The following is a 26,471-nucleotide window of genomic DNA, read 5'->3' as shown; positions in this document are numbered from 1 at the left end:
AGAGAAACTTACAGACTCTACAGATGTCTTTACAGTGGCGGTAACAGGAACCAGGGCTGGAATGTCTATGCCTTGAATACAGCCATTTTATTTACTATCCAAAACCACCAGTGAATCTGAATGTCCTATAATCTACATGTTTTATATGTAAGGGTAATAAGGATAAAATAGTGACCAATCAGAAAAAATACACTTTCTTTTGGGACCATTTCATATTTAGCTATAAAATGGTCCCAAAGGCTATTGCCCACATAATTAGCCCTGCTATTTAGGATGGCCACCCATCTTTTCTCATCACTTCTCTCATCCCTCGATCCCAGCAACTATTACATGAGATGATAAAACAGAACTGGAAGTTGTAACTTTCCACCATGTAACCATGGTGACCATTAATTTTTATTATTTATATTTTTTATTTTTTTAGTCCTTCCTTTTTTTCTGTACACAAACACTGTTGTATCGTCCTTTAAAAGAAAATCTGGACACAACTTACCACAACAGGCCAATTCCAAAATCCCACAACTGTTACATAACACTCGTGACTAATTACTTGTACGGCGCTAAAGTTTACATAAACCCAGCCTACTAAGCCCTGGTCAAAGCTGGTGAAATGCACTATGCCCCGGGGGGGGTCACGAGTTCAAATCCCGAGCCCTGCCGCTTTGCCAGTCCAAGAGAGCACAATTGCCCGTGCTCGTTCTGGGTAAGTAGATGGTGCTTCTCCCCTCATCACTCTTAAAGTGATAGTGGCCGGCACTTCTGTTAGCTGGTGCGTTGGAGCTGGGGACCCGGCGCTTTCCTCTGGGTATGTTGGCTGCTCAGCGATGCCACATCGGCGTCTGTTTGAAAAAAGGCGCTGCTGGATTTACATGTATCGGAGGAGTTCTGGGAGCATTTCTAGTGTTAGTAGTAGCTGGCAGCACCAAATTGGAGGAAAAAAAAGCTAGCAAATTGGTAAAATGGGACAATATGGTTTGGTATATGCAGCTTCAATTAACCCATTATCATGACATAAAAAGCAGAGCTTTTTTTAAATGGAAAATCACAGTGTTTTGTTCTGAGGCAAAATAACAGGGTTGTAAATAGCATCTAATACCCCAACGAAAGTCACATATTTGCTAGCTATATGTCAAAAAACTACCTAACACACTCAATAAATGTGTTCTTTTGCACCTTTAAATGCCAGTAGACTCACAATTTCCCTTACAATACCTGGTTTCACTTGTAATGTCACTAAACAACTAATCCAGTTGTTTCTAAGTCTAGACTGTTTGTGGAAAATCCTGGCTTTGCCTGCTCATGCCAAATTCATCTATGCCAAAATGTCCATTTTTAGATTCTGGTTGTGAACACCTCCAGTCCCCCGAGCAGACAAGAAAAGAAGAAATGTTCTCCAGCACTCTCTCAGCAGGACTGCAGCTATAGTTTTCATCTACAGCAGACGCTGGAAGCTAAAGCCCAGTACTTGTTTAATCTTACAGGTACTGTAGCTCCTTTATCCCCTCTGCCTGAACCCTCCCCTCCTTACCGCATGGCAGCCTTTCTTCTTTTTTTTTTTCAGGAACACAACTGAGTTATTGTATTACTCTTATCCTTGTTAATACTCGTAACACCTTCATCAACTGTACTTCCCTCCTCGTTCTTTGCCCTCGTTTCCCCCCACTCTTCTTTTGTTCTTGCCTATTTTTCATTGTTCTTGCCTGTTTATATTGGCGCTTTTTGTACCGTTTTTGGCCTGTTCGTCTCTGAACTGTTGGATCTATTAAAGGTTCATTTACAGGCCTTGTAAGTTTGATATTTCGTGAAGTGTATGTTCTCATATTTCAGCTAAAAGCTTTTCCTTTGTTAACATCTAACAGTCTTAACTCAGCTCGAGGTTTTACACGGTTTGCATCTGAAGGATGTTTTTAAAAGTCTCTGAACAAGAGTGGGACCTTTGGTCTATTTGGCTCCCTCAGACCACTATTTTTGCACTTACTGAAGGGGAATTCACTTAGTGAGGGGAATCACATCATTAAAGACCTGTCACAAGGCATATGGGTTCTTGTCATTTTTTCCAGTTGCTGGACTGGAAGGTGGCTTTGGTAAGCTCGGTCCGTGTGAAGCTGCACGTATGCAGAAAGCTCTACTCAGCAAGTCTAATGTGTGTGTGTGAGGGAGAGAGAGAGAGAGAAAGAGAGAGGGGTGTGTTTGGTTGAGTCAGCTTAGAGTGAGGAGGTTCCTCGTGACCGGGGTGTTCATGACATCATGCAAAGACGAAAGTGTCTCCTCCTGTAGCCCCCCTGATCTAATCTACACCTCTCTGTCTGTCTCTGTGAGCACTTTAAATAGACGAAATTTGATCCAGGCCTTTATTGATGGCTATTTTACCTCCACATGTTACCACAAGTAAGCCCCAGCGAAGCATACATCCCCTTACCTCGACTCAGTTGACTCAACTTCTGGCCTTCTCTCTCAAACAGGCTTTGCCCTCCTAGACCCCACCTATTCCTCTGTCATGCTGTTCTGGCTGTTGCATGCCTTTAGAATAACAGTTACTTTGCAATCTGATAAGGTCACGCCGCAGAATCACACAGAGTAGAGTACAACAGGTCCCGAAGCTTTAAAAAGACTCGAAGTCCCTTCGTGCAGTCATTATCAGTAACAAGGGTTCTGAAAGACTGAGCCAAGAGGCAAAATTATGATACCAGCTGCAATTAAACGGTCGTGAATCTGTCAGTGAGGCATGTCACGTTCACTTCCCCTCCACAAATCCCAGCAGCTCACTTTCTGCCTCTCGGGAATGCGCATGCCGTAACACTTTGATCCAAACTTGAGCAGAGCTGCAGAGCTGAGGCCACTTGTGAGGTCAGGAGAGGTATGTGCGGGCCGGTGCAGGGCAGGAGACATGCTGGTCACCTTACCTGCTGGTCGAGAGAGAAAACGAATGCGATGTATGTGAAAGGGGAGCAGACACGGGCGTTATGCAAGAGCAAGACAGATTGGCGAAATGTAGGTTAGTGTGCTCTTACTGTCTTATACTGTGTAGAAGCAGTCCTCTGTTTACAGGACACTTGCAGTGGCAAAAGTTTGGACACCCCTGGTCAAACTACAAATCGCAAAAACAGTAAAAGATGACTTGATTTCCAAGAGGCACAAAGTTGAATGTTTTAAGATTGCTTTACCATTTCAAAACACCTAAAAAGGAAAAGGGCCTGAAGCAAATATTTGGCCACCCTGCATGGTCAGTACTTATTAACACTCCTTTTGGCAAGTATCACAGCTTGTAAACGCTTTTTGAAGCCAGCTAAGAAGCTTTCAATTCTTGTTGAAGAGATTTTTGTCCATTCATCCTTGCGAAAGGCTTCTAGTTCTGTGAGATTCCTGAGCAGTCTTGCATGCACTGCTCTTTTTAGGTCTATCCACAGATTTGCGATGGTGTTAATATCGGTGGACTATGAGTGCCATCATTATCCTGCTGTAGTATCCAGCTGTGTTGTGCAGATGACATGCTGTTTACTTCCAGAATTTGCGGGTATTTAACTGAACCCATTCTTCTCTTTACCAGTGAAACGTTCTTTGGCTGCAACACAAAGCCCAAAGCATGAACGATCCACACCCATGCTTAACAGTTGGAGAGGTGTTCTTTACATTAAATACTGCACCCATTTTTCCTCTGTACTCTTGCTCTTTTCAATGCTGGTTCCACAAGACTAGTTTACAAAATGCTTGTTTAGGTGTTCCTTTGCAAACCTCTGATGCTAACATATGTAGTTATGACACAGGAAAGCTTTTTTACTAATGAAGGTCAGATGTGTGCAGATGTCGCTGCACAGTAGAATAGTGCACCACCACTACAAAATCTGCTACTCCTGAAGCTTTTTTTGTTTTACCCTCAAATGAGGATTTTGTTGAAAGCCTTTCTAGAAAGCCTAAAAGCAGTTCTCTCAGGACAGTTTTCATGGTTTTCCAGACCTGACTTTCACGGTTCCTGTTAAGCGTTATTTCTTACATTGCAAAAACAGCCACCTATCAAAGTGTTAGGCAGCTGCTTTGAGGAGCCTGTGGCTGCTGGCTGCTGGCTGCTGACTGCGGACAAGAGAAGGTTTGAGAAATCTGAATATTTATTAAGCTTTGACATTTGGATCACCTGGCCTTTCCGTCAGCGGGCCTGGAAGTGTTGCCAAGGAATACCCTCACCAGTTTGTACAGAAGTCTCTGTAGTTACTGAGTAATACACCTTACCCTGTAACAAGCCTTGCTGTGTTGAGGGGTTAAGATAATAATGATAATAAAGATAATAATAATAATAATAATAATAATAATAGTAATATACTTATTATAATGCACTAATTATACTACACTAATCTTGCTTAAAATGTTGAAAGTAATGTTCATCTTTAACTTCATGCCTTTTAGAAAGTTCATTTTCTACTCATTAAACTATTAACAGACATTTTGACCAGGGGTGCCCAACATTTTGCATGGTACCCCAAACCCTGCTAAATGCCTGGTCAAATTGGTCATTTCCTTAACCTAACTCTCATTTGCAGCTATTCGTTGCTACAGTAGTACTGTAACAGTGTTCAATATGGAATATCTTTGTCACATGATTTCCAGTTGCTGTGCAATTCCTTCTGCTAGTCTAGATGGAGACATGTTTCCATTTTATGTTATGATGAGACAATGGCCATATGTGACATGTGATGAAATCTTAAATTGCTTACATGAGGTCTTCAGGTTCTGCTTTTGGATATTCAAGGTTTCCCAAATTTTCACTCACGCGTACTGTAGGCATTTTGCTCTGCACTTGTTAACTGAAGCTCCTGACTTCCCTCCTCTGTGAAAGAATGTGCAGTCTACGTGACTTTTCTGTAGTTTACATCACGAGGTACAAACAAAACTAATGCCAGCTCACAAAAGCTGCAGTGAGCGTTGTGAGCCTGTGTGTTTGCCCTTGAAACTGATAGCTTGTTTCTAAGCTATCAGGGATTTACCAGTCCATATGGAGCTGAAGGTCAAGGCTACGGACTGACATAGACTGAGGATAGACTGGGAGTTCTGAAGAAAAAGCCACAATACTGATCATTTTTAGGGCACATTCAGGGCCCTTTTCGTGGACGTGCATTAGGACAAATCTTGGATTACCCTGTCACTGATGATTCACTTTGCAAACATCAGGGTTGATTCACCGTGGAAAGGTTATTTTAGGCTAGGTGTCTGGGCCTGGGAAATTAGGCCTAGGTGAAAATCCCTAGTAGAACATCTTTGATCAATGTAATATTTCGAAGGGACTGTAAAACGTATTAGCGCAGGGCCTCCGACTCTCATGCCTGGTAGTGAGACAATTCTCACGTCACTTGCTATTTCTCACGCATTTTTAACGTTGCTCCAGATTTTGCTGATTAAACACACTCTGGACCGGCATCGGTGGCCTTGTGCAGAGGGTAAGGTCGGAGAGCACCTCCCCCACTAAGTCAGCCAACCACACCACAGATAGACGCTACCCCCTGCTCATTTGCCCATTTGTGGCTGGACCAATCTGAATCTCTTTGAATCTGAAATTGTCAAATTTGGCAGTCCTGTACTAGCAGTTGTATAGCATATAACATATAATTATGTGTTGTGATGATTGCAGTACGACTACAAATGGTTTCTGAATGGTGGTTTGATGCTTATGTAGTTTGCTGATTTTGTAGGTTTCTGCAATCTGCAGTTAACCATTAACATTAGCTACTAATGTTACATCATAACCGGAGCCATGTGGTCATACTGTCTGAGGTATTTGCATGCTTAGCAGTCTGCTTGATACACTAGCAGGTGTTACAATATTCGGTACATATTTGGTTCTTCCATGATTTCAGCAGGATGGGTAACAGATGCTTGTTAGGAGAAAGCAGCAAGCGAACACAGATGTTGCTCTGTTCTTCACTTGCTAGCGGAGTGTCTCTGCTCAGTATTGGTATGTTTTAAAATGTGCTGACATGAGATTAGATTTCAGATAATAACCTTCAACTGTACCTTTGGTAACGTTAGGATTACCTGAGGCATGCTGGGAGGGTCATGGATCACTGCTTTATGACATATTTGTGGTGTGTATGCGTGAGGGCAAATCAGATCAGCGGGTCTAGAGATAAAGATAGAACACACGTTCTGTGTAAAGGCATGTGAAATGGCACAACTGAAAATCTTTATAGTGACATATAGTACCAGTCAAAAGTTTGGATACAAATGGTGGAATGGGTGCTGATCAGTATCTTTTTGATCCAAATTCTAGGATGACTTTCTATTTTGTTATCAGGAAAGAGGACACTGGGGACACACAGGTATCCATTGTAGTTAGGTTGTGTGTGTGTGGGGGGGGTGTTGTTGGTGGGGGTTCAACAAGGCCTTAGTTGGACTAAAAGTTGATTATTTGGTCATATATGCCATTAGGGCTATTTATTGGTCTTGCTGTATTTATGTACATTAACATACTGTAGTTGTGTGCTTTGATAGGTATTTCCCCCCTTAACACATACACATTGATCTCACCTCACACTTTAGGCCTACTTGAACCTCCCCACCAACCACCCCCCACCCCAGCCATGACATCCTAATGTATATACACAGATCAACCACTGCGTCAAAGCTACTGACAGAGTAACAAACAGGTGTGTCCACACTTTGGACTGCTACTGTAGGATATGAAATAAAATGTAGGCACAGTTTGAAACCCAAAAATGCAAAATGGGAAAAGTGTGCAAATGAAAAATCCAACGCCGCTGGACGGTCTGTGGACAGCAGTGAAGATTGTCGTAGGCAGGTTGTTTATACTATATATCAGCAGTGTGGTTTTGCCCTCAGAATTAGAATAAAATTTGGATACGCACAAATAAATACAGTAAATTCTATGCAGAACATGTTGTTTTCAGTAAAGACATTGATTGATATGTTGGTTAGAAGATTACAGTAGGAACAACACAGGTTTGGTTGCAGACTGCTCTGTGAACTCCAGTCACTGTGCAGATATACAGCTCATTTCCACCAGCAGCTTACCTGGTCTAACATAACTCTGACTTAAAGCCCATTTATGAAACTGTGAAATTAAATTTGGTAAAAGAAGAATTTCATCATAGCAGAATCATCAGTAAAACACAAGACCAGAGCTTGACACTGTTCCACAACATCATGTGTCCCATCCCTCGAACGCTAGCCTAAACAACTTCCAGCTAATTTTGCTTGACCCAGCAAGAAGTTCACTAGACCACATGTAGTGCTCAGAGCCTTTGTGTGTTAACAGCCAAAATGAAACAGAATGTGGTTAAACAGAAAATCCATTCTTCTAAACACCCGGGCCAAAAGTTCACCCAGTCTAAAAAAGCATGGATCTGAGATCTGTCAAAGTACTGACAAAGCAATGGTGCACCGGGAGTAATTTTCACCATAAAGCCATTAGTGGGGACAGCACAGTTTAAGATCCTCCATTGGAGGTCTCCAGAGCGCTTGGGCAGAAGCCACCATGGCCTCAGGCCCTCAGGGACTGAGAAGTGGATTCAATCTTTCCATCTAATGTGAAAAAAATCATTTTACTTTAATTTTACACCTGAAATTGATTAGATAAAGTAGGCACAGGAAAGGAAGCTGCAAATTCTGAGAATCATTTAGGATCAGCTTTGGGAATGGTTACTGTAACACATTCACATGTTACAAATTAATTGTATAAATGGTTTTATTTCTGAACAAATAAGCACTTACTAACCAGATACAGCTGAGTTGGGATGTTACTCTGGGCCTTCTGTTCTATTTCTGGGGCAGAATGATTGTACAACATTAATTTTCAATAGAAAAACATGCATTCTGTTTTTTGTTTTTTTTTTAAATAATGAATGATATTATAAAATGACATACAGCACACCTAAGATTTGGTTAAATGTCCCTTAGCAAGTTGCTTCTTGACCACATGCTTTTGAGAGTCATCAACCAGCTTCTGCAGGATTCTGGTTGGATATTTGACCACTCTTCCTGGCATAGTAGACGTAGTTCAATTAAATCTGATCATTTCCTGGGATCATTATCTTGTTGGAACACCCAATATTGTCCATGTTTCTACTGTCTAACTGATTTGTCTAACAGATGACTGCTTTGCCAATATGCTGAGGGAATTCTGATGTAGTCCTTATTTGTTATAATTCCATCTGCTTTGCACACCAGCACCAGTGGAATATACCAGTTCCCCCGGCAGCAAAACAGCTCCAGATCATGTTGCTACCAACACCATGTTTAACAGTTGATACAGTGGTCTTGGGGTTTAATGCCTCACATTTACTCCTCCATACATATTTAACTCATATGACCATAAACCTTTCCTCCAGAAGATTTTCTCTTTGTCCATGTGATCAGCAGCAGCCTCTTGGACAGCTGCCTCTCAGTCCATGGTGTTGTAAAACACTCGTGTTCCAGCAGCTTCCAGCTAATCACAAGCCATATGCCTTAATAGCTCTTGGGTTGTTTCTGACCATTTGAACCAGATTACAAGATTATTATTATTATTATTATTATTATTATTATTATTATTGACAACTACTACGATTGTTGTTTTTTTAGATCTGCTCTGAGCTCATTGGGCTTTCCCTTTGTGCACTGCATGTTGGTTAATCCAGTGAGTGTGAACAAACCCTTTTTATGAAGGCACAGAGAAGCTAAAAGCTGTAGTCAATCATGATCACTAACAGGAAGTTAAGAGGCCTTGGTCATGTCAAATCACAAGACATTTTACAGCTTTCAGTACCACTGAATTTCTAATCTAAAAGGTTTGTATATTTTGACCCCGTATGTATATTTGTGACCCTGCAATGGTTTTAGAAACCCCCCAAAAACGGCTTCTACAAGACTTCTAGAAAATACTTTACCACAGCCAGGCATGAGCACTGGTGCAGAAAAGTGCATGCTTTTCATGGCAAAGCAGCATAGACGTTTTTTTTTTTTTTATGTTTTCATTAACTGCGCTCCTACTTTATCACAAGGCCAAAACTGATTGCTCCTCGTGTGCCTTTTCCACTCCTCCGCTGGGTGTGTAAGAAGTCTCATTTCGTCTTGTGGTTACTTTATCCTTACCAAAGCCTGGTGAACAGCTCAGATCTGTCCCATGGAAACCAAACAAAAAAGCAGAAAAGAGCAGGATCTCCTTCTGCTCTTACCTGTCTTAAAATAACCAGGCACCAGAGTCTTTCACACCCATCGGCTACACTCAGTACACACAGTCTAGGATATTAAAAAGACAATAAAGGCCGCTTACCCTGTTTAGGCTTTGGCTTTGGAGTGTGAGGACACTGTGACCAAATGTTTGAGGCACCCTGCACCTGAACGTGTCATGCTAAGCCCATGATCTTTTCCAAATGACAAGGGTCATAAGACTTGCATTGTGTTTGTTTTTGCTGTAAATGCAGTATAATAAACGGCTGGTCTCTATCTACAGCCAGCGTGTGAGGATAACACAGTGTCCTGTTACAGGGAGTTTGTGTTGTGATCTGGACAACAGCACAATGGTGAGGCTTCTCCCGAATGATGCAACCACAGCTTGACATTGCTACTGAACTGTTGGAGGAGAGTCAGCTGATTGGAAAGAGATGCAAATGTCAAGTGACTCAAGGACTACAGACACTTTCACCTGTGTTTAAGTAGTTATTCATGTTGTATTTGAAGGACATGACTGTGTGTTCCCTTGGGTTGGGGTGCCTTAGTGTTGGTTTTAGAAGCTGATTCAGACGGTGTAGCATGTTATTTCAGTTCAGGATGAATGAAGGAGTTGGGAGGAATAAAAAATTGACATGTCACATAAGGACATCTGGGTTCCTGCATGGGATTCTAGTGTTTTTTTCTTTTTTTGTTTTTGTCTTTGTCCTACTACACAAAAAGTCCACACTGCTAAATTAACACCTACAATGTGAGACCAGCCTAACTACACAGTACTCAGTGAAGAGCAGAGCAAATGTCAATTAAACACTGGTGATTTCGCTGTGTGGGAATGCATGACCTACGAGTCTGCATGTCTTTTTAAAGGGAGCGTCCAGTGGCTCTTTCTTTCACCATATTCCTTCACCAAATTAAGCCACATTTCATGAGGGGCCACTTGGGATGCTTTTTTTAACTGGATTTCAAGAGTTCCTACATATATTGAGCACTTGTTGGCTACGAAAAAAAACCTGCTTGGTGCCCATCATGCTTTTATTTACATTTTGGATATGGAAAAAATCCATAGGCCTACACCAATACAACCCATTTTAACCACATTTTTACCACCGTTAGTTTCATATCAAATAGTTCTGGGTGTGTCTTATTCAAAGTGTGTGCAGTTTGAGGTAGGATACTGCTGTGGACACTAGCTTACTGTGCTTACTGTGCTAAGTCAACATGCCTACATGCTATTATACACCATTAGGAGCTATTTAGAGCATAGCTAGATAGCTAACAAGCTTTCCAACACAACACAACATATCCAGAAAAGAAGACCTGCGTCTATGGTTGGATTTGAAATGTTCGAACATCTGCTCTTATCATTTTGTGGAGGGGATACCAACACCAGAACGCCCTTACACAGAGAAATGGCTCGGTTATGAAGCTCCGGTCAAGCAGATGCATCACAGGTTTGTGAGGCTAATAGGTAAGATCTTAGCATAAGCACCTGACACATCACCAGAGCGTCAAAACGAGCCAGGGTGTTCTGGTGTTGATGTCCCCTCTGAAAAACGGTAAGAGCAGACGTACGGACGTTTGGATGGGTGTTTGTTTTTAATTCAGCGCCTTCAATCATGGATGGGGTCCTATTCTCTGGAAAGCGGTGGATATAAGTTATATGGTGCCCCACATAACCAAAATTCTACTTATCCTCCAATTATTTTGACATCTTCTAATTGGGCATGTGATAATTATCACTGTATGGTTATCTTTATGGTTATCATCACTGTGGCTGTGATCTGTATTAAAGTATCCAGAAGTTCTATCACAAAGATTGCACCCTATTGTTGTCATGGAAAATATTGTCAATATGACCAAATTTCACATTTGGTGACACATCCTCTGTAGCTAATCCAACATAACACAAGTGATGTGCCACTGTCTTGTATTAGCTCAACTCCTGCAGGTTCTTTTCTGTGGGTTTTGACTTGTCTTTCTTACCAGCATATGAGCAGTTCTTTTGGACAGTTTTCTTGGTTTCCCAGATCTCATCTTGACTTCCACAATTTGCCGTTTCCCAATAACATTCCTCACTGTAAAAACCTCAAACCTCAAACTTCTCATAGCCATCCTCTGCCCTGAGGGATTGATCAGTTTTGTGATTGCTTAGAGGATCCTATGGTTGCTGAGTCTATAAAGCTTTGAAAATTTGACTCAGCTGACAGTTACTAATTACAGTTGGTGACATGCCTCAGGCCTGATTTGCTAATGACGAACTAAAACTTTGCAATGCTTAGGGTGTCCAAACATTTGAACAGGTCACATTGATTTTCTACAATATTTGTTTTCATGAAAGAAAACTTTGCATTAGAATTTACTGAAAATATATATTTGTAATGTTGGATTAGCTACAGCAGCTGTGTTTACTGCTTCTTATTTTTAAAAAAAAGTGGCATTTGGCCAAGGGCGCCCGAACCTTTTGCAGACATTAGGACCTTTGGCAATGTTGTAAATGCAGTCTAATGGAAGGCTTCTATGGCCTCTATCTCTAGCCAGTGAGAGACAGTGGATAGTAAGTCACCCCACCATCACAGTGAGTCAGGCTACAGACCCACCTCCTTTCCATCTGCCCCGCTTTTTCTAGAGTGGCAGTGGAAAGTCGTGTGACCGTGTGACTCTGCTGGTAGTCACTTATTAATACTCTCTGAAAGCCACCTGAGATGCCTCCACCTCCTACCCATTACGCCCCCCCAACTCCTTCTACATGCTCATATGTGTTTAAATGGCCTGCTCTCCAGCACATACAGCTGCACTGCAAACATATTTGTCTGGTTTAATGACTAACTTGTGTCTGATGTCCAGACATCCGCTTTCCCTGTATTTCTCCTTTCTACCGAGAATTCAGGGTGATGTTGTTGGTGTGGGGTATAGGGTAAGCAATACAGGCTGCTGTCATCATCACTGTGTCCTACAGATTCATTTTTATGGCAAAATCGTAAGTATGCCTAAAGACTGCAATTCAGTATTAATTAATTCATTCAATTTTTATTTTCAGACAGATCAGCTATAACATTAAAACCACCTGCCTAATACTGTGTAGGTCCCCTTCATGCCACCAAAACAGATCTGCCCCATCGAGGCATGGACCCCACAAAACCTCTGAAGGTGTCCTGTGGTATTTGGCACCAAGGTGTTAGCAGCAGATCCTGTAAGTCCTGAAAGTTGCAAGGTGGGGCCTCCATGGGTCAATGAGCCTTGCCCATGACCGTGTAGCTGGTTCACTGATATTCCTTATTCAGAGCACTTTTGGTAAGTATACTATATGGACAAATGTATTGTATCGTTTATTTATTGTTTCTTCTGAAATCAAGGGTACTGAAAAATAGTGTTTCCTGCTTTTGTTGGGGTAACTGTTTTTACTGTCCTGAGAAGGCTTTCTATTAGATTTTGAAGCTTTAATTGCTGTGAAGATTTGATTGCATCCAGCGACAAGAGCGTTAGTGAGGTCAGGATGTTGGATGATCACCCCTCTCACCTCATCCCCAACTTCCCAATTCATCATAAAGGTATTGGATGGCGTGCAGTCATTTTAGATGACACAGTTCCACTGCTTCACAGCTAAATGATGGGGGCCTTTATACCCCTCTCCTCTAGTTCACAATTGTGGACATGTTTATCTTCTCCAGCGAGTCCTATTCTATCAGCACTACTTCTTTACAGGTTCTAGACAAGCTGTCTGTGTGCATTTGCACATCTGTGTCAGCAATAGGTGCAACTTAAAGTAGCTGAATGCATTCTTTAGAAGAGGTGTCCGCAAACTTTTGTCTACCAGGACCTGCCCTTTTGGAGATGCTCTAGCTGTCACAACTTGGCCCCTGTCAAAGTCATTCAGATTTGTATGGTGGGATGTTTTTGCTGCTTCCAACACCTCAGCTTAGCTCAGACTCATTATATGGAGTCCCACAGGGTTCAGTTGTGGGGCCTATAAAACTAATAAGGTACTGTAGATTTAAGAGTGACAAAACTGTGTGATTACATTACATTCTGGGTCTAAGAGCTTAGTAGTAAAATATTCAGGGTTTTTGTTATGGTCTGTAAAGATTAAAAATCGAGTAGAGCAGCACTGAAGTATTGCATTTGACTTGTTTTCAGGATTCATTCACAGACTGAAAATTCATTTAAAAGCGTTCAAATGAGAGGGACACACATTATATTATCTTTCTACAGTACAGTGCTTTATTTGACATAGAATTAGAAGAACATTACGATGGTGAACACACTGTAACTAAATGGAAGGCTTCCTTCAAGAATGCTCTACCGTAAGAAAATTGCAAGTGATAAATAAAGTCTTTGGCAACATACAAATACATAAATACAGGACTTAAATAGTATAGCTAATAATATTCACAAAGTGTACAGGTACATAACCATGACTCCTTTTACGTTTTCTTTTCTCCAACATCCTTTATAATACATTCACACAGAGGCTTGTTACACTTACTAAACACAACTCAAGTTTCATAGACATAATTTAGTTCAAGTTAGGACATAAATAAAGATAGATTCCTGCTATAAAGTGCTTCATGTTGTGGTTTCAACACCAACTGACCTTTAGTAACACGGTGAAATGCTAGTCTGGAGTGTGGCCGTGGCCCATGTGTCTGTAGAATCTACGTAATACCACACTCTCTGCCTCTAATGGACATCATTCATAATCTTTAAAAGTCCCTCAAAAGTCCTGCACAAATTCACATGGCTAAGACCACAGGCAACTAGCAGTTTACGACAGCAGTGTGGGCAACTGAGGCAAAATGTTTCTCCTGCCAATCAAGAATGGAGGCTTTGCTGAGAGGGCAAAGGTCCCACAAATAAGCCGCTACAAGAGGTGGGCCCAGTTTTCACACAAACACAGACATACACAAGGAATGATCAGGGTCAGGCAGTGACGCAGCGATTACGTTAAAACCCCATGTCACCACGCATTTTACAGCAAGTAGTCCAAAATAAATAAATAGATATAAACATAACAACAAAGGAAAAAAAAAAGGAAGAAAAAAAAACAGGCTTGTGGTCGTAGTTTGCAGGATGGATTAAAGCAGTCTTTGTGCACACACACTTTTGCGTTAGGCTCTTTAAAAAGTACAGAGATTCACCACGTTCTCGGCATTTCAAAAGCATTTTAATGATCAGTCACGAGACATGGATATAGTATTGATTACAGCAGAAGAAAATGGGGTGTGTTTTTCAGATCAGCCCGAAAGCACAAAGGCAGGATTATAGCTAGAGCAAGCCCTTAGGATCATCATAGAACTAAATAGAACTAAAGTCACTGACCAAAGCAAATACTTCCCCTTCTAAGATACACGGGCAAATTAGGAAGAAGTGATCAATGATTTAAAAAAAAGAGAGAGAGAAAAGTCAATTACAGTATGAATCAAATCAAGCGAATAACGTAAGTGTCAAGTATCGTCAGGTTTTGGTAGATTCTCTGCCTTTTGGAATGATTAGAAAAGCTGTGCAGAACGAGAATAAAGCCCATGACAATGGTTAAGTTGGACTGAGCTGGACTGGCTAAGTAACATACATCATCATCGGTAGCGTATCGTTGCTGCCATGCAAAAACCTCCAATCTCCAAAATGACAGCTTCTTAACCTTAAATGGAAGTCAGGGTAAAAAGGTAGTTTATTCCAAGTCATTTTGGAGCATTTCTATTGGTCCATTCACCATGACATTTTGGCACAATGTGAAGACAGACAACTGGCAGATTCACATTATGTCAAAAAGTGAGAAACGCTTCTTTTTTTGCATGACCGCGACGATATGGTACTCAAGTGACAGCTCTTTGTGGAAACACTAATCCAAGGCCAGGGGCAGTGAGTAAGCTGTTTGACATTGCAGTTGGCTTGTGGGATTATTCGGACTGTTATTTCCTCAACACTTCACGTGGCTTAAAGCATTCGGCTATGTATTTGTTTAAGCGATGGCGAGCCATGGCATCAGCCTCTGGTTATTTTCAGGTCTGTTTTTTTACGCCCGAAAGGCACTGGCGGGGTATTTTCGGGGCCAGCACCCGCCCACGAATTCAGACACAATCATTATGAGAAAAGGGAATCCTTAAAATACACACCAAGCATTTAGAGTGTTTCTGGGGCATGTATGGCACTGCACGGTACTAACAAATTTGGCATGCTCTGTCTAAAATTCTGGTAGAACTATAATTTTATAATCTTTAATTAGTGCAACAATAGAGGTCAGAATCTGCTGAGCCTGCTCTTGCATGCATGGTAGTTAGGACAAAAGAGATTTGCTTATGTTTAAGAGGCCATTCTAAATCACTGAAGTCCAGAAATATGTTATTTCTATGTTGTACAGCTGTGAACATTAAGACTCAGTATAGGGGTTAAGTGCACTGTGTGTGCTTATGTGCATGAGTGTGTGTTTTTAATCACCTGTTAGGATTTTTTGGGAAAAGGCCTTCCTCTTGTTTATAAAGCTAACCCCAGTAGGATTCTAGGGCTATTGTAGTGGGAAAGAACTGAAGGGATTAAAACCTACTCATTAAGTAGCCCTCACTGTTTTATGGATATTGAGAAGACTTATTCAGTTGGGCCACAGCTGTGATAATCCATGTTTAGTATTATCGTGTGTTACAGCACACACGCTACTTTTGTTATATTCAATGTAATGTATATAAAATATACCTTTATATAAGGACAAAATGGCACAGAAGCTTCCCCCCCAACAAACAATTTTCCATCAAATAAAACCAACGTGTAAACCTTCATAGCTGAGCTATCACCTGTCGGACTTGTCCTCATAAGTAAAACCGATCAAGCCTGAGAGTGCTGAATAGGTGAGGTTGGTGGGTGACTGTGAGCTGCAAGGTCGCTTGCCGGTGGTCTGGAACTCAAAAGCTCTGTCTTATGTACTCAACATGGTCATTGCTCTGCCATGCTGTCTTTTGGGGGGTTCCTTGCTCCTTGTGCAATGGTGTGGGTTGGACGGGAGGAGGTGAGAGGGTTCAAAACCAGTCTCTTGTGGAATGCATTGACATTGATCTGACAGAAATCCCATCTCACTCCTGGATCAAATCCACATTAAAGGCTTAGAGGGTTTGATCAGCGGTGTAGAAGTTAACAGCCTTAAGTGGGGCCGCCTTGTGTTCTGTAGGTAGTTCAGTATTGTAGCCCAGAGATCAGAGTCTGGAATGGCATTGTAAGGCAGTGAAGACCAGGGATTACAATGTCAAAAAACTCTTTTCGCCTTTTGAGGACCACTGAGCAAACAACTATTCAAATCCAAAGTGAAAGTCCATGTTTTGAGGGCAGAGACTAAAAGACTTTTAGCCTTGTCAGTAACATAAGATCCTTCCTCACCAAAAAAAGGCACTGGATATTCTCCAAAAAACTCAAGGCACAAAGCAGGAGAAATGTGAAGCTGTACATCAATATCTAAGGTAAGGGCAATCAGCAAAAAAAAAGAGGCAGAACAGATGTAAATAATGCTGTTTATGCTGGGGTTTGCTGGCAGTTTAGACCAACATCCATCTCATCCATAACTATGTGGACTGCGAGGGTTTACTGGAGAGGAGTCTTCACGCCCAGTCTGGCCCACTAGCTGGTAGAGGCGGTGACTGAGGTTCTGCACTTGGCAGGTGCCCAGGACACACCCTACACGCATCAGCTGGCCATGGTGCTGGTGATGTTGACTGCGTATGTAGGCATGACGACGACTTCTTGAGCCTCTCTGGTCCGGCTCCTCCCCTTGTCCAGAGGATGCTCCTTCTAAAGGCCTAGCTTTTGGATCCTCAAATGGTGCAGGTGGATTTCTGATCAGTAGGGCTCTCCATAAAGCAGTTCTATCCAAAGCTACAGCTGGGCCAGCTGTGGGATCAACAGAGCCCGGATCAGAATCTGGGGAGACAAGGCTTCCTTCTTTCAGCTGATGCAGCCTTGTCATGAAGTCCAACCTGTAGAGAACAGAAACAGAAATGGGTTAAATGGGCCACTGGATCAGATCAGGAGTCAACAATGTTGAAGTGACAGAGCTCTTTCATCAGGGGGTAGGCAAGTCATGTTGGTGTATTCAGAAAATGAATGGTCTAAAGCACTGTGTGGAGTTAGAGGTCAACTGCAAATATTTAGTCTATGAAAATGAATGTATCCATTAATTTCTAATGGCTACTAAATGTACTCTTTGTTAAAAACAAACAGAGCATCCACTGGGAACAAACTCTGAAGCGAACCCGTGTGTATTTGCGGCCAGCGCTCAGCCAAGAGTATGGCTCTCTAGGACAGAGAGTACAGCAAACACTTCAAATTTATACTGCTCTTCATGTAGTAGCCATCTGCTCTCTGTTTGATGGTAACACTGGATTTTCGGACTCGGCCCCTGCAATTTGCCCACAGCCATTATGCTGTGTTTGCTCTGGACACTAGTTCAGGTCTCTGCCACATGGCAGGTTCATGCTAAGGCATTAGTCATTTTCACTCTACCCAAAATGGCACCTGGTGGTTATGCCATGCCAAAATAATAATTTTCTATCTCCAAGGTTCTCTTCTTCTCTCTCAACAACTAATTGTGACATGTCTATCAATTAAAACAATAGGCAAAACATTTACCATGCACATTTCGATGACTTGGACATATGGTAATAGACGAAGCCTGAAAAAAAACTACGCTAAATAAGGGGAAAGTTTATTTTTTTAATTTGAGAAACTTGGTGTTTGAGGTCACTGTTGTTGGGGTTGCATTTTCAAGAGTTCCACATTTCATCACAGCAAGCACCACAGCACAGTCAATCTTATCTGTGGATCTGATCAGTTATTCCTAAAGCCAGTTATAATCCCTGAATTAGCATAATTCACAAGACAGATATCCTTCCTCAACTGAGCATCACATCTCACAGGCTTTGTATGATCACAAAGCTCATGCAGCGATGCTTCGTTTCTCTTTGAGCTTGATCCAGAAGGTCCCTGGCCCTCAGTTTAGAAGCTTAAGAAGAGCTAATCTCCTCATCTACCTCATTCCTTGTTGCGCTTTCGCCTTTCCTGGAGAGCCATCAGTAATCATCAACGTTTCCTAAATTCCTAAAAGTCTTCCACTCAGACCACCTTGGGTGAAACTGATCCATCGGCCTGACTGAAGCAGCTTGAACTGTGTTCTCCTTACTCCAGATGTGCTTTGATCAGCATTAGCATCAATGATATTTGCTGATAGCAAAGGCAGACTTGAAAAGCGACTAATGTGAAACGTGATGCAAATGACTTGACTGACCATTTGGTGGGACATAGAGGGTGTGATTTCAGAAGCTGGACATCTCCTTGAGAAGAACACAGTCCAACCGTTCATTTTATGTTACCTGTGAGAAAATATTAAAGCAATCGGCTGTGTCAGCCTGCTCTGCTTTGCCTCAAATTGGCTGGATTACCTTCAGTACGCTTTCAGCCTTCTTATAATAAGCAAGGTTGTTGAAGCATAAAATTTTCTCAATTACCTTTCGCAAACCACAAGGAAATTTGATCTGTGGTTCTGGTGGATTTCTGCTTTGTGTAAAGCATTCAGCGGAGAAAATTGCCACCTGCATTGGGAAACCCAATCCATCTACAACATAATGGGAAACGTTCATGCAGAAACTTCATTTGCCAGTCTCTGAAAAGCCTTCCCCCGCAGAACCAGAGGAGAGGTACAAAAAAACAACTCTCTGCTGAATCACAGTGACCAGGTTCATAACTGTAACATGTTTCATCATGGCTGATGTGCCATTATTGTTTGTTTCATTTGACTGCGCATTGGTAGGCACGTGCATTGACACAAGCCCCACTCTTTAAGTGCATTTTAAATGTGCTGCGATGAAACATGTCCCTTGTAAATCTTCATCCGACGGCTGCTAAACTCTCATCTCGACTGGGGATGGCAAGCTGCCAAGGAAACCCTGTGATGTCTATAGGGTACAACTGCTCAAGAGAATTAGTAGCTCAAGTGGAAAAAAGTAAGGGTATCTGGCATTTAATTAGCCCTCACTCTCGGAGACCATTGTCTGAGAGAGGGATCACCTGCTCACACGGGTCACACACCCAGCTGTGCCTCTCAACTAGCAGTGTGAAGCTTTGTTATTTGCGTCTATTCTAAGTGGACAAGTTGACACATGGAAACTTTTGAAGGCAAACATTAACGTGTGTTAGTTTGAGGCTACCAGCTGGGCTACTAATACTGTACTTTGCGGTCTTTGACCAAAAATGTGACCATGAGTCACTCAGCTAATGGTCTTCTCCAGTTACCATGAGATATTTTTTACCATCTCCTTTCCTATCCTATTCTACATTTCTACAAGAGGTAAAGCTCAAGCAATTGGAAACTTAGGAACGTCTAAAACAATTCTCTTAACAGCTTTGTAAGATGTAGAAAATTTCCTAAGAGATGTAGAACTTTCCACACTGTTGTATACGAACTGGTAAAGCCATCTTTAAAAAAATATTTCTATGCCAACAGCAAAACACTTAGTCTTTGAGAACTGTCCACTTCTGGATTCCACACTGTTTACCGCAGACGTACCATACAATAAGCTAGTCTGGACTTGGACATCCATCGGAGCGGATGGAGGAAAAAAAAAAACCAAAAAACTGAAACATGAAACAGTTATGAGAGTCTGCCACTCTCATAACTGCCCCTCCTAGGACTTGAGACTTGAGAGCCAGAATCAGGAGCCAGGCGTGTGTTACCTGATTGCTCAGGGAGGGACGGGGTTTACAATGGCCAGTTTAATCCATCTAAATACAGCAAGCCACATGCTCCCACCCACCAGTAAACAGTGTCCTTATTGTTTGGATGGAGAAATCAAGTGAGGAAAGGTGATTTGTTGGAACTTGCGTATGGTGGTCCTTGTTAGCTACGGCTAAAGGTGAGTCTCTTGTATCCATAGGAAGAGAAGAATAGCTGCATTAACCTATGTGTGTTTAATAGGTAAGACTAGAAAATGTTTTTGAACTAGTTTATTGAAAGACGTTAACGTAAACCTCAAGACCCTGTATGTAAGCCTACACCTCAGTTCTTCACTCTAATATCTATAGTACTGTCATAATTAACATCAAGTTCATAGGCCCTACAATAGAACCCTGTGGGACACCACAAGATATGCTTAAGCAAATGGTTGCCAAGTCTCAATAGTTTGCGCAGTATGATTAAGAACTGAATAATGGACATGGTCTTATGCTTTTTCTTTGACTATGAAAGACACTGCCATAAAAGTTCTTTAGAACCAAAAGACTAATAAGAGCCTCTCATAGTTGTCCCTATATGTGAGAAAGCATGTCTTGCACAGTGTCTAAGTAAAAGCCTGGCCTCTTGTTTTGCGGTCCAGACCTCTTGCCATGCCTGGGTTTCTGTGTTGAACAGAAGCCTTTGCACTGGGGACGAAGAGAGTGGAATGTAGGTCTTAGCCGCTAATCCACAGTGGAATTCTGCCTGGCTGCTGAATATTTCGTCTACCCACATGGCTTGGCCCTGGCTATAATGACCCCTAGACCAGTGTGAAACGTATTTATGCTGTAAAACAGGGAGAGAGAGGACTCTACAACTCTACTTCCTTCACCAGACCAGAGTCCTACTCAAAGTTACCCAAAAAAGCTTTGGAAATCTGTATTTTAAACTCACTTCTGAGTGCCATGAACCTCCATCAGTCCAAAAAAATACTTACGTTCTGTTCTTAACGAATGCTTTCAGAATCACATTAAAGTCACTAACCTACATTAGCTAGAATGTGACTAACTGTACAGAGTGGCAATGTCTTTTGACCTTTCATCATCTCATCCTACTGAACAAACCCTGCTAAAAACATCATGGCTTAAGCTGTTCTGTCACAAGACAAACAATACCCTTGACCTCAGAGTGTAGTAAATATTGATTTTAGACACCGTTTGACGTTACTCTAGGTTATTTCAGCACAGGTTAACTAAACTGTTAATGATGCTTTGTGAAAGTCATAAAATGACATCTTTTCAGTCAACAGATACACACGCATTGTTGACCTTGGCACACGAAAGGCATCCACCCACAGTCAGACCCATGTCAGTCACAGCAGGCAGCAACCGCATGAGGCGAATTTCAGTCATGGCAGACCAGCAATCCAGCAAACTAAGATATACACCCTCACTTTCAACTTGTTGCTTGGCTCCAGCTTCCACATCTTCACTCGCAAACCTCAATATGTTACGCAAGGCAGACAGAGCTGCCTAGCAGGCCAACTTTCACAGACAGTTACACTTTTACAGCTCTAGAACAACCATCTTTAAAGTGGATCTCTATCCTTCAGACAGATCAGAGAACTAGGGGACTGGATGTTACGTGGGGGGGGGGGTGTTTCCTAAGATTAGGAAGATTTAGCTTTTTACCAAATGGCAGATTCAACCAAAGGAAAAGATGAAAGAACAAAAATGGAGGACATAATATATCTTCAGAAACTGCATTTAAAAGAACGTGTGAAAGACCAAAGCACGTGGCAGGCTTTGTATTCCCTTTCCTACAAAGTAAGAAGCACAGAAGAGAATTCTGGGAATGCCTCCTACACCCCACTTTCTCTACACGAACAGGACATTCAGTCTTCCATTCGTGGATATTCCCGCTCATCGAAGCACACTGTGCATTCCACTGACATGCTGTTACAGTGTCTGCACGCATCTCTTCTTAGCTTTCGGACCCGAGTCTTAAAAAATAAACATGCTTCAAATGGTTGAGCGATGCCATAGAAGAATCACTTTTAGTTCAGTATAGAACCATGTTTGTAAGGTCCATGTGAAGCTTCTTCACACACACACACACACACACACACACACACACATGCAACTCTGTTACAACCATAGTGACTCTCCTATGGCAGCACTCGAAGAACCTCCCAGGTGCTACAAAAGTGTACCATGGGGGCACTAGGCTTCTTGGTGATCTTGGTAATGTATGAAGTCTGCTTCACTTACATGTAGAGGGAGGCATTTACTCATGTCCTCTCATTTTAAACCCTGAGGTATAAAACTATAGGCTAATACAAATATGGCAAAATCAGAGCAATTCTTTTTCAGGAATAGTACTGAGTCATCCATGTCCATTCTGCCAACTCATACTACAGGTTCTTTACTTTATATAGCATTCTGCATATGCCCAGTCACAATGAAGAGAAAGGATGTTTACTCATCACAAGTTCGTGCCAGTCCGCAAACATTCAAGGCCCATGTAATTTGCTAGGAGTGGTTTTAAACTGACCTTAAAAGTTACTGTTAGCAGTTAAAGTCATTCTTAGAAGCATTATTTATTGTGAATATGAATATGAATATATATATATATATATATATATATATATATATATATATATATATATATATATATACACACACACACACACGTCCAGGGAAGCAAGAAAGTATCTTGGTGAAAGATTAACATGAAAGTACATCTGAAACCAAGACACATGAGCACAATATCTCTCAGCCAGAAGAGGGCACACAGGCACTGCACCTTTGCCACTTTCATTAAACTGCCGGTTTACACACAGCACATGTAATATAGTCTTCCTACCTGCCCTTGTTCAGCCATATTAATAACTGATTACTCCATTAGTCAATGTCTCATGTGGGAATGTGTCAAAACGTTCGAGCTCATATATAAGTCCACATAAAGCAATCCTTTACAGGGTAGTCACAACTGAGAGAACTAGTTTGGCCACCTGAGCAGAGGAGAACAAAAGTCACACTTCACAATATGAAAGGTTTATTAATTAATATTTCAGTCCAGAGAACCGTTTCCCACCTGCAGTTACGTACCTCCAAGGTAAACTAGGCTAGGCAAAGCGTTCCCATTAGCCCCTGCCCTTTAAAGGTGAGACGGACTCACTCTCAGTCTATAAAGCTGAAAAGGCGCTGCAGTGCAGTTTAATTAACAGTAAACTCTGTACGAATCAGTTGTGAGAGAAATGCAGCCACAGAGAAAAGAAAAGACAAAATGATAACTAATGAAATGAAGTGTGTGCTCCTGCTACTTCATACGCAGATAAGATTCAGGGACTCTAGGTTATGAGGTGATAGGTGAAACATGTTTTTTCCAGTTTAAAAATGGATTTTTGTTTTTTTGTCCAGCTAATTCTTAAGAGCACAGTGAATCAGCAAAGGCGACAGGAAACAGCTTGATCAATTATAAAGTGATTTCAGCAGGAAATTATTATAAATTATTAATTAAATTATTTATTTTATTATATATTTATATTTTGTTTTTGTTTTTTTGTAGAAACATATTGTTTTCTATGACTGCAAAGAAATACATATTGTCTTCAAATATGCTGGAAAATTAAAAAAGCATTTTTGTATCAGCAGTGTGTCAAAACTGACTTATTTCTGACTTAGTATCTCGATTTAATGACACTGTATGTTGCAATACTTGGCTACATGTCAATACTGACTTCTTTTGCAAACAAACGATGCTTTACTATGTCAAAATATTATTTTTTAAAACTTAAAAAAATACCTTCAATCTCAATTTCTTATATTATTTTTAAAAGTATTACTTACTGACTTTCTTGACAATAAGTCAACAGCCTTTTTCAACAGTGGGTATTTCCAAACAATAGCCTGGCACTATTTCGGGACAAAGTCATTATTTCGAGATACTTGGCCAAAATCCCGAGAAAAAAGTCACTATTTTGACACAGAAAAGTAATTATTTGAAGATGAGCCAACATTTGAAGAATATACCAGTAACCCAAGTCAAAATTTGGGAATGGTAAAACCCAGGTGGCCTCTTCTACCTCAGCAGGCTTTCCCCCCGCTATGCAGGCGAGAGCAGGTTTGGACGGAGAGGCGCGCGCGTTTCTACCGGCACGTCTCACTCGCTCACTCTCTCACTCTCTCACTCCCACCGCTCAGCCCGTGACCACCTCAGCCTCTCACTCAGCGACACCCGGCATCGTCCACAGAGACCAAATTACTACCAACAGAAAATCAGTAACCCAACTTTCTAAAACTTTTCCTGACTAGTTTTCCAACAGGTGGGAAGTTTGAACAGACAGCGCGAGCGCCGGGGAGACCCCCAAACCTCGGAAAAAGAAACAGTCCAAGTTAACCAGCAACCGACAGCATTCACTCGATCCCGCCAACACGACCCACTTCATCTCCTGCGAGAGCACTGAAGTGCCTTAGGAACCGCCGGCTCCTGAACCATTCCCTCTCTCCTTAAAGCCCCTTCTCTTCCTCCTTGTGGATCCGCAGGGATCTCGTGAGCGGATTTAACCCATAACACAGGCTACTGCTACTCTTTACAGAAGAAACAGGAGCAGTGGTTAGCATTCCTACCTGTCGCCCACAGGAAGCGCCTGGAGCTGGAGCGAGAGCAGGCTGATGCAATACAGACTTAGCGGGAGAAGAGCCTTCATGGTGGGCCACGCTCCCTCTCACACACCCCCCGGGCAGCAGGGGGCCTGCACAAAGCACCTGGAGGACACGCGCGCGCACTCCCTGCCGGAGAAAAGCTCCAAGTAGTTGCTGGACAGCAGTCCGGTCTGAGGACGCCCACCTTTAAGAAGGAAAAGGAAAATCAGCTCAGATGACAACTGTTATGGGCACGTTTCCCCAGTTCAGTGTATGCCAGGCAAGGCTGCATGACAACACATACAAATTTGGCTTAATTAGATCGCCCCCACCCCCCACCCACCCCCACCCGTGTCTTCCACTGCGCTCCTAGACAAGGCCATAAGTCTATACGTTTCCCCTCGTGTTATTTGGTGGCTAGATAATAATAATAATAATAATAATAATAATAATAAACGTATACATCTTTATGCATGTATATATGTATTATTAAAGTGTTATTAAAGTGTACTGAGCGGTACACTAACCTTTGTATCAGGTGAGATGTATCGTCCCGTGTGTAAAACAGGCTTCTGGAGGTTTTCCCCCTCTCCTTTCTCCTTTTTGTCCTACGACCACAAACGTGCCAGTCCAAAGCAAAGTGCTGAAGTCTGGGGCAGGCTGACATTTGCTCCTTAAATAGGGAGTGGGCGGAGCCTTTACACACTACTTCAAAGGTACTAAGATACGATATTCATTAGTAATAGAATTTACTCTAACCCCCAAAATGGGCGGAGCGTGGATGGAGTTTGCAGGAGCGCTTATACCCTCAGTTAGAGCTTCCCCTCTGTTGTATGTGTGTACAGGACTAAGCTTGGGCTGTAGTCTGGGAAGTAGGAGAGGGTCTGTTCAGGTGGACAGTGGCAGGTGAGGTTGAGGCCAGACTGCATCATGTTCATACAGTCAGCATGCGTGCAGATATCCAGTCACTCCCGTTTGATACTTTTTGAGGAGGAACCTTTTGTATGGCTGACATGCTTCAGAACGGTGGCAGCATTACAGGGGCACACTATTATTAGCACACTAAGCTGTCACCATACTTTATATGGAGATGAGCTAGTTAGCCACAGTGATCAACAATACACCCAAGGCAGAATGTGTGCATTGTACTCACAATTCTCCCAGTTTGATCGACTGAATTTCTGTAGAAACAGACTACGCCGTGCCCTAGGTCATTATCTATAGCTGTAAGAGTGAGTGTTGGGGGAGGATAAGGATCCTGGTGGACCACTCAGCTTCCCCAGAACTCAAAGAAGGACAAGACCCACCCACATTGAGCCCTGCTGAGCCGTTATATTCATTCATATGCCTTTCAGTGTAGAGACAGATTCCTCTGCTACTCTGAACATTTCTGGTCAAAGGGAAACTTACACTGTGCCATAGAGGAACCACTAATGCTTGTATAATAGAGATGCAGTATGTAAGTGTGAAGAACCCTTTAAAGGTCTAAAGAACCATCATATGCTGCAAAGGTTCTTCACACACACAAAAATAGGTTCTTTACTGAACCAAAAGTGGATCTTTTATGGCATCACTCAAATAACAATTAACTAACTAATTAACTAACTAAGCCTACAGTTCAGTTCTTCACCCTCATAACTGAATTAATGGCATTTAACACATTTAACATCAGTTTTATTGGCTCTAAAATAGAACCCTGTGGGACTCCACGAGACTGAACCAAATGTTTACTAACTTCATTTAGCTTAAAAAATATAAAGATTTGAATAAAGCATATGGATCAAGCACCATATGGATCAAGCAGACACTAACACAGTGCATCACCTTAATGACTTGCAAAAAAGACACCACAATGGCACCTCTTGCTATCTATTTCCTCCTGCAGATCAGAACTGAGACTCTTCTGTCATCTCTTCCTGTAGCTCAGCTTCAATCTATAAAAAGCTCACACTTGTTCTTAATGGGAGTATTTACCTTGAAATATTGCTGAA

At 41.9% G+C, this 26,471-nt stretch overlaps 1 protein-coding gene across 1 annotated transcript; it reads right to left on the bottom strand.

Moving 5' to 3' along the window:
- Nucleotides 1–13,375: 13,375 nt before the first annotated feature.
- On the bottom strand, nucleotides 13,376–25,095 carry adm2a (adrenomedullin 2a). The gene is made up of 3 exons (XM_072673939.1): nucleotides 25,008–25,095; nucleotides 24,466–24,685; nucleotides 13,376–17,105 (listed from the first exon to the last, which is right to left on the bottom strand). Exons 2-3 carry the CDS (start codon nucleotides 24,543–24,545, stop codon nucleotides 16,685–16,687), a joined length of 501 nt encoding a protein of 166 aa, XP_072530040.1. The 5' UTR covers nucleotides 24,546–24,685; nucleotides 25,008–25,095; the 3' UTR covers nucleotides 13,376–16,684.
- Nucleotides 25,096–26,471: the final 1,376 nt, after the last annotated feature.

This window comes from Salminus brasiliensis, chromosome 2 (genome assembly GCF_030463535.1).
Source record: "Salminus brasiliensis chromosome 2, fSalBra1.hap2, whole genome shotgun sequence".
NCBI lineage: Eukaryota > Metazoa > Chordata > Actinopteri > Characiformes > Bryconidae > Salminus > Salminus brasiliensis.
This window is presented reverse-complemented; position numbering and strand designations above follow the sequence as displayed.